This window comes from Octodon degus, unplaced genomic scaffold, assembly GCF_000260255.1.
Source record: "Octodon degus isolate 3935 unplaced genomic scaffold, OctDeg1.0 scaffold00114, whole genome shotgun sequence".
NCBI classification, from domain to species: Eukaryota; Metazoa; Chordata; class Mammalia; order Rodentia; family Octodontidae; genus Octodon; species Octodon degus.
Window position 1 is genome coordinate 1,914,114 of NW_004524690.1, and position 9,344 is coordinate 1,923,457.

The 9,344-nt window shown below is 37.4% G+C and overlaps 1 protein-coding gene across 1 annotated transcript; it reads left to right on the forward strand.

The window, feature by feature from the left end:
- Positions 1-7,171: 7,171 nt before the first annotated feature.
- Positions 7,172-8,763, forward strand: LOC101586962 (eukaryotic translation initiation factor 5-like). Its single transcript, XM_012516591.2, is given in 1 exon segment — positions 7,172-8,763. A coding segment is annotated over 1 exon segment (1,293 nt). The 3' UTR covers positions 8,465-8,763.
- Positions 8,764-9,344: the final 581 nt, after the last annotated feature.

Here is a 9,344-nt window from a genome sequence, read left to right on the forward strand (position 1 = left end):
TTGAGATTGATAAGTAAGGAGTTACTGCAGTCCTTGCGTTGCTTTCTACCTGCCTTTTGGTTCTATTGTCTCCTCTCATTTAGTGTCTTCTTTTTGTGTGATTTCTGAATTTTTGAGTGACATGATTTTATTCCTTCCTCTTTTTCTTTGTATATCAGCTACAGATATTTGTTATTAACATGAGGTCTACATTAAACATTTTATAGTTAACATAGCCAACTTTAAATTTATAACAGCTTCAATATCTTACAAAAACTATGCATTTTACTTAGCTCATTCATGTTTTAACAATTTATTTTTATTGTATATCTTTTTTTTGGTGGAACCAGGGATTGAACTTAGACTCTTGTGCTTGCCAGGGAAGCACTTATTCTACTGAGCCATGTCTCCGGCCCCTTTCATTGTATATCCATTAAGAAACTCTTTGTGATGCTTTTGTCTTTTAACTTCTATATTAGAATTAAGACTACTGATAAATTTCAATGTTAAAATATTATTTTTCTATATTTACTTACATTTTTTTTATTTTGTTTTATTTTGGGTTTTTTTGGGAGAACCAGGAATTGAACTCAGGCCCTTGAGCTTGCCAGGCAAGCGCTTATTCTACTGAGCTACCTCCCCGGCCTTTACTTCCATTTTCCTGTAAGCTTTCTAGTTTCACATGTTTACATGATGTTTTACTTCAGTTTACCTTTCACTTAACTTGAAGACCTGTCCTTAGTGTTTAAGCCAGGTATGGTAGAAATTAAGTCCCTCAGCTTTTGTTTGTTGAAGCTCTTCTTTTGTAAAGAACAGCTTTTTTAGGGCCAACAATATAGCTCAGCAGACTAAGTGCTTGCTTATGTAAGTGCAGAGGCCAGGGTTTGATCCCTAGCACCACATGCCCTGCCAGCCCAATCCCAGGCACTCTGAGCTGGTGATAGAGTCTGGGTGTGCTGACACATGCCTGTAATCCCAGCACTAGGGAGGCTGAAAACAGGAGGATCACTACAAATCTGAACTGCATAGTGAGACATGTACAACAAACAAACAAACAAACAAACAAAAGACATTAAGAACAGCTTATTCTGTTGCCCATGTATAATATTCTTGGTTGTCAGGATTTGTTTTTTCATTATGTCTATTTTTCTCTTTACATTTAGGAAGTTTGGGGCTACTCTAAGTGTGTGGGGGGGGGGGGCACTGGGAAACTAAACCCCAGCCTTCCCACTGACTTATATACCCAGCCTTATCCTATTTTTTAAATTTTAAGACAAAAGTCTCACTAAGTCCCTAAGGTGTTAAGGCTAGGCCTGAGCTTAAGACCCTTCTGCCTTAGCCCCCAGAGTGCTGGAGCTATGGACATTGCCACTAGGCCTGGCTTCACTGTTGTTGTAAATGAGGTTTTGGGGTTTGTTTGGTTTGGGTTTTTTTTTCTTTCTTTCTTTCTTTCTTTCTTTCTTTCTTTCTTTCTTTCTTTCTTTCTTCTTTCTTTCCTTCCTTCCTTTTCTGGGACCTGAACATAATCGTTCATCCAATGATGCCCTATAAGTACATCAGGCTTTTTTTCATCATTTTTATTTTTTCTCTGGTAATTTTAAGAGACTTGTCTTTAAGTTCACTTATTCTTTCTTTCTCTTCATCAAGTCTGTTGCAGATTGGTACTTAAGTTTTCAGTTCATTCATGTTCTTTTCAGCTCCAGATTTTGTTTGTTTCTTTTTTATGGGTTCCATTTATTTGTTGATATTCTCATTTTGTTTGTGTGCTATTTTTCAGATTTTGTTTAGTTGTCTTTGCATGTTCTCTCTAAAACAATTATTTTCAAATATTTTCCAGATAATTCATAAATCTCCATTTTTTAATTGTAGTTGATGGAGATTTATTTTCTTTCCTTGACTTTGATGTGTCTCCTTGACTTTCCAGTTTTATTACAGCCTTATATTGGTGTCCGCACAACTGAAGAAACAGCTGTGTCTCCAGTCATGCTCCTCCCATGTTACTCTCCCTTACACCCCTCATCTCCTCACTCCCTTCCTATTTTAATAATAATCTTCTTTCTACTTTCATGTCTTCGGTTTCAAACTCCATCTATTAGAATAAATATGAGTATTTATTCTGAGCCTAGTTTTTGTTTAACATGATAATTCATAGTTCCACTCATTTTCCTGTAGATCACATAATTTCATTCTTCTTTATGGCTGAATGACATCTGTGTGTGTGTGTGTGTGTGTGTGTGTGTGTGTGTGTGTGTGTACGCATGTGTGTGTGTGAGAGAGAGAGAGACATTTTCTTGATCCACTCATCTGTTGATAGCCATCTTGACTGGTTTCCATATGTTGGCTATTTTTGCATGGTGCCAATAAACAGATGTGCAGAGATCCCTGTACAATGCTGACTTTTATTCCTTTTGTATATATGAAGGAGTGGTGTAGCTGCATCTCTAATAGCAGCTCTACTTTTCTTTTCTTTTCTTTTCTTCTTTTAATGTATTTTGTACAGGGTCTCACTACACAGATCGGACTTGTAGACTCAAGTTTGATCCCCAATACCACATACCATGCTGGCCCTGGAGCCCTGGGCATGCTGAGCCAAAACCAGGCATAGTGGTGCACACCTATAATACCAGTGCTGGAGAGGCTGAGATCACTGTGAGTCTGAGCTGAACAGCAAGACCTTGTATAAAAAAAAAAGTGGACATCCAGTTTTTCCAGCACCATTTGTTAACGAGATTGTCTTTTCACCAACATATAACTCCTTTATTGTCTGGAGTTAAATGGCTATAGTTCTGTGGGTTTGTTTCTGCATTCTCTATTTTGTTCCATCAGTGCACACATCTATTTTTGGTGCCAATATCACCCTATTTCCTAAACTACAGCTTTGTGAAATGATTTCAACCTAAATATTGTGATGCCTCCAGCCTCACCCTGTTGTTTAAGATTGCTTGGTCTATCCTGGATATTTGTGTTCATATATGAATTTTAACTATTTTTTCTAATTTAGTGAAGAATGTCATTGAAATTTTAGTGGAGATTGAATTGAATCTGAATATCACTTTTGATAATATGGCGTGTGTGTGTGTGTGTGTGTGTGTGTGTGTGTGTGTGGTACCAGGGATCGAACTCAGGGCCTTCCACTTGCCACTCAGGTGCTTTTTTTTTTTTTCCAAATTATGAAAACTTCAAACTTGCTGAAGCATATTAATAAAACTGAATTTTAAAAACTCTTTTAAAAATAATTTTATTGAGAAACAAATAGCAACAAGACAGTTGCAAAACCAATTAGTAGAACAGTTTCAATAATTAATACATTGCATATTGTTGTCTTAGTGGTTTTTTCATTGTACAAGGTGCAGACATGATATCCTGTCCACAAACACCATTAGAACAAATCTTTCTATTCATTGAATTAAGAGAAAGTAGCTGTATATCTATCCTATTTTGAATATACAGGTACAAAATGGTCCTTCACTTGTGTCCCTCTTTTTGTTTAGTTTTATCAGAGATGGTTATTCCACCTAAATATTGTAGGTGGGTGAATTCAGCAAAATATTCCAATATAGTTCAGTAGTGCATAATAGTAATGGATTTTCCATAGGACTGGCAATGTTAGAAGTTGTTGACTTGAGCCTTTTACAGCTCAGCATATTAATATGGCTTTACTTTTTATACTTTGTTTTTATACTTTTCTACTGGATGCTTAAAACCAAAATAAAGCAAGACCCATATAACGAGAAATGCAACTTTTGTATCTGATAAGGTCCATCAAATCCCCTCAGGATTTATCCTGAAACCCTGTACTGCAGTTTGTAGATCGTTTGTCAGTGTTAGCCATGTGGATGAGTTATGGCTGTTGCTAGGCCAGTGCTTATTCTACTGAGTTATCTCCGTGGCCCTAATATGGCTATCTTAACAATATTAATCTCCTGACTCATGAATGGGAGGTTATTATGGCTTGTCTAAATGTCCCCAAAAGTCTCATGTGCTCATAGGTAAAACTTTTGGAAGGTGATTAGATTACCAGGATTTATAGTTGGCTTCCTGTTAGGAAGTGAGATCTGGCCAGAAGAGGTAGGTCACTACAGTCAGAGCTTGGAAGGGTTTAATCTCTGTCCCAGTTCTCTTTTCCTCTCTCTACTTCCTGTCTGCCTACTTCCTGTCTTATGTCATGCCCTACCATGTTCTTCTGCCTTGGACCAGACCACCGGTAGTGGATTTTTTTTTTTTTTTTTGGCGGGGGGTGGGGTACCAGGGATCAAACTCTGGACCTTATGCTTGCCAGTAAGGTGATTATGCCACTGAGATATCTCTCTGGCCCAGAGGATTTCTAACTGGTGATCAACTTATAACTCAGATGAATTGAATTATCATGGTGCTGGGTGTGGAAGGCCCACCTGAGGATTGTTGTCAGCAGCATAAAAGGCAGAATAAGAGAAGCTGTCGGAATGCTGTTAGTGATGATTTTCAAGAAGCTGTTGGAAGCTGTTGGTTCTCCTAGGCTGTTCACCTGGGTGACCTTGTTATGCTCACCTTCCCAGTGAACTTGGCTGCTTTTGTCCAAGCAGGAGCTCAGGACCTCATTGTCAATGAGAATGGCTATGATTCATTCTAGGGGAGCTCTGGTCTTCATCTTTGCTTCCTGGCTCCTGAGGGGAAGAGGATTCACTGCTCAGCCTTATGGAGAAGCTTGTCACACTGGTTTTCCTGATGGGAACATAGCTTTGCACATTGCTGGAGGAGTTCAGGACCTCACTATTGCTAAAGATGGCTGTCGTACCTTTGAGGAAGCTCTGGTGCTTACCTTGAGCATTGCTTACTGGCTGGAGTTCAGATTCCTCAGCCTGCAAGCACAGATCCTTCATCCTGCTGGCATAGAATTTCTAGCTTCCATCACTGATCTTTGGACCTTTCCAGTGCAGACCCATGAAGCAGACTTTGTCATGGGCTCTAGGCCTCCAGCTGGACCTGTGGGAGGCATTGTTATGAGTTCTAGGTTTTCAGCTTGATTCATGCAGGATATTAAGATCTAGGCACTCAGCTAGGTTCTTTGGTCTTTAGTGTGTGAACAGATTTTCCGCATTCATTGTATAAGACTCTTTGGGTGATTCATTATATAGTTATCTTATAAAATGTGTCCTGTATCGTACTGTTTCCCTTGCAAAAACCCCAAACCATGACTCCACCATACAAAATAAACTTCTCTTCCTTTAAGTTATGGCCATCGGACATTGTCTTTGTGAAGAGGAAAGTAAGACAAAGGCCTTTCCATCCTCTAGTATCTTCTTCAAAAGTTCTTTCTTCAGAGTTCTGTAATTTTCATTGAAGAAGTCTTTTGCCTTCTTGGGTAGGTTGACTCCAAAGTACCTTTTAATCTCTTGTGAATGGCATTGTCTACATTATTGCTGTGTAGAAAAGGTACTGATTTTTTTTAATGTGGATTTTGTATTCTTCCAGTATTTATTTTAATATTTTTTATTACTTCATTATTATTTCAGTTTATATCTTATTACTTAGGGTTTATTTTTGTATACCAAATTAAAGAATTAACATTTCTTTTCCAATTATTCAGTATCTAAATAATATATATTAAACACAAATTCATTTATTACCAATGACTGAAATTTCACCTTTATCCTATCCTCTCACACTCTGTAATTTCTATTTTACTTCTGTAATCTATTTGGATCTACTGATTTAACTTTCTCTGGATCATTAGCATAGTATTTTAATTAAAAGAATTAGAACTATGACTTACTAACTGTTTCATTTATATTATTACCTTTTGTGTGCAGATAGATTCTAACCTCCTTCAAATCAAAAACTACATTTTATATTTGTGCCTGTCTCTGTACGTGTTCTCAGGAGCCCTTAGAACAATACTATATGCTCATGGAACTGAATTTCATTTGTCTGAACATGGTCTTATGATTTCAGAAACATCTGTATTTAGAAACAAGCTTTTAAAACTTTGTAGAAAAGTGGAAATAACTATGGAACAATCTTAGATAATGATAAAGGTAAGTGATATTGTTATTTCCTATAATTACAAGAGCATCAGTGATGCTGGATATTCTTTTTAAGTATGAAAGCTTTTAAGATCTGATTTGTTTGATTTAAGCTTATGGTTTGTATTAATTAGAAATAATTTTGTTACTCTGAAATAGAATAGAAAAAAATATTTTTTTACCCTGTTCATGTGCTTATGGTTTGCAAAAATGACCATATTGTGGTACAGAAGATAGTGGCTTTTGTATGAGGAGACATGATACAAATTCTGGGTCACTTACTGGCTCTTTGCCTGTCATGTTAGATTCATAATATGCATTGCTAGTGGCAATAATCCTTAGAAAGAGTGTCATCTTCAGTGTCATGGTATTCAACATTTGTTGCTATCAGAACTACTACATGCAATTGCTTCAAAGAGACCTCTCACATTTAAAAAAATGTCCTTTAAACTCAAGTATACAAGCAGAAAAAATTGATTTTGTATCTAGGTACTTCTTTCCTTCAGACACCCTGTGAAATTCAAAGGAAAACATCTCCACACATAACATCAAGTGTGGAAACTAGATTATTCCCTACCTCTTGTTCCTCGGAAAGTAGGCTTTGCCTCCATTGTACTCAAAATCAATTTTTACCTCTCAAGAAATTTTGTACAATAGATCTAATGTTGTACGGAAAATTCAATGATTTCTCCACAGATCCATGAAATAACAGAGCATGAGAGCGTCTTTAATATTGAGGCTCAAGAAAGTTATGTTTCCAGATCCAAGACATCTAAGTGTGGATAAAAGTCCAGGTTGGAAGAAATACACAGGACAGGATTCATGGAGAGATGAGGATTTGACCTAGGGCATTAGCATCAAAAAAAAAAAGTAAGACCTAGAAGAATATGAGAAATAACAGGATTTAATAATTGACTGGTTGTATACAAGTGTTTTTAAAGATATACAAAAAAAAGCACACAGAGAGTGAGAACATTCCAGAGAGCTGTTGTGCAGCCATTGGTACCTGTATTGGGGAAACATAGCATACAAGCAAGAAGCTAACAGCCTCAGTGGCGAAAATTTTTTCATGTCAGAGACGGAGAAATCTTGCAGTGGTTTATGTCATCCTTCTTCTCCAGACACAAGATACCAAAAAGTTGCAATCAAAGATCTCTTCATCTTATTGACAAACTCACTAATAAGCCAAAATGTCTGTCAAAGTCAACCTCAGCGTTTCAGACCAGTTCTATCGCTACAAGATGCCCCGTCTGATTGCCAAGGTTGAGGGCAAAGGAAATGGAATCAAGACAGTCATAGTCAACATGGTTGACGTTGCAAAGGCGCTTAATCGGCCTCAAACGTATCCCACCAAATACTTTGGTTGTAAGCTGGGAGCACAGACCCAGTTTGATGTAAAGAATGACCGGTACATTGTCAATGGATCTCATGAGGAGAATAAGCTGCAAGACATGTTGGATGGATTCATTAAAAAATTTGTTCTCTGTCCTGAGTGTGAGAATCCTGAAACAGATCTGCATGTGAATCCAAAGAAACAAATAATAAGTAATTCTTGTAAAGCCTGCGGCTATCAAGCCAGGCTCGACACACATCATAAACTCTGCACATTCATTCTCAAAAACCCACCTGAGAATAGTGACAGTAGTACAGGAAAGAAAGAAAAGGAAAAGAAAAACAGAAAAGGCAAAGATAAGGAAAATGGCTCAGTGTTCAGCAGTGAGACCCCACCCCCGCCACCCCCAAGTGAAATGAGCCTGCCCCTTCGGGCTGTGGAGGGGGAGGAGGACGATGACTGGGGTGAGGATACAACTGAGGAGTTGCAGCGGCGCAGGATGGACAAAATCAGTGACCATGTCAAAGTTTTGACGCTCAGTGACGATCTGGAAAGAACTGTAGAAGAGCATGTGAATATCCTGTTTGATTTTGTTAAGAAAAAGAAAGAAGAGGACATTATTGATTCATCCGACAAAGAAATTGTTGCTGAAACAGAAAGACTAGATGTAAAAGCCATGGGCCCTCTTGTTCTGACTTAAGTTCTTTTTAACGAGAAGATTAGAGAACAAATTAAGAAATATAGGCGTCATTTCCTCAGATTCTGTCACAACAACAAAAAAGCTCAGCGGTACCTTCTTCATGGTTTGGAGTGTGTGGTGGCGATGCATCAGGATCAGATCCTTTCCAAGCTCCCACATATCTTGAAGGAGATGTATGATGCAGACCTGTTGGAAGAGGAGGTCATCAGCAGCAGGTCAGAAAAGGCCAATAAGAAGTACGTTTCGAAAGAATTTACCAAAGAGATTCGTGTCAAAGCGGAGCCATTTATAAAATGGCTGAAGGAGGCAGAGGAAGAATCTTCCAGTGGTGAAGAGGAGGAGGAGGATGCAAACAATGAGGTGGTTTATTCGAAAACTGCCAGCATGCCGAAGGTTGAAACTGTGAAGTAGGAAAACAAGGATGACGACATTGATATCGATGCTATTTAAGGCTGGATGCGGCCTAGCTAAAGTGTAACGCTGCAACTTGTTCTCCACTATCAGCCAGAAGTGCAACGTGTGTGCAGAAGCTAGAGTGGCTTAACATCGTGCTACACTTTCTACTAAAAATCTATTACTGTGAGTGGTCTGTACCGAAGCCCAGTGAGACCTAGGGAGGTCCATACACATCAGTGAGCAGATGTAGTTTACTTATTTATAGCATGTTTCCTTTGAAAAAAAACTAGTGGTGGACATATTTGGATCACATTTATACAGTTATAAAAATAAAGATTTGATTTTGTTCACTTGAAAAAAAAAAAGCACACAGAAAGATTTTCATCTTTACTAATCAGTAGAGAAATGTAACTCTAAACTACAATGAAAAGCCACCTCATAAACATTAGGTTGGCTATTACTAAAAATAACTAAATAGTTAATTTAATTAAAGTGTTGGTGGAAACTGAGAAACTGAAACACTTATACCCTGTTAGTGGAAGTGTAATTTTATAACTGCTATAGAAAAAAGGCACTTTCTCAAAAAAGCAAAAAAAAAAAAAAATTATCATACAATTGAACAAGTCTAAGTAATTTTAAGAATATTTCCAAGACAACTGAAACCAAGTTATTTTTTAAATAATTTTATTAAGAAACAAATAGCAATGAAACAGTTTCAAACCCAATCAGTAGGACAGTTTCAATAATTAATACATTGCACGTTGTTGTCTTCTTGGTGATTATTCAGAGTACAAGATGCAGACATGATATCCTGTCCACAAACACTATTAGGACAAATCTTTCTATTCATTGAATTAAGAGAAAGTAACTGCACATCTATCCTAACTATTTTGAATATGCAATACAAAATGGTCCTTCATTCTAAATGGGGAAA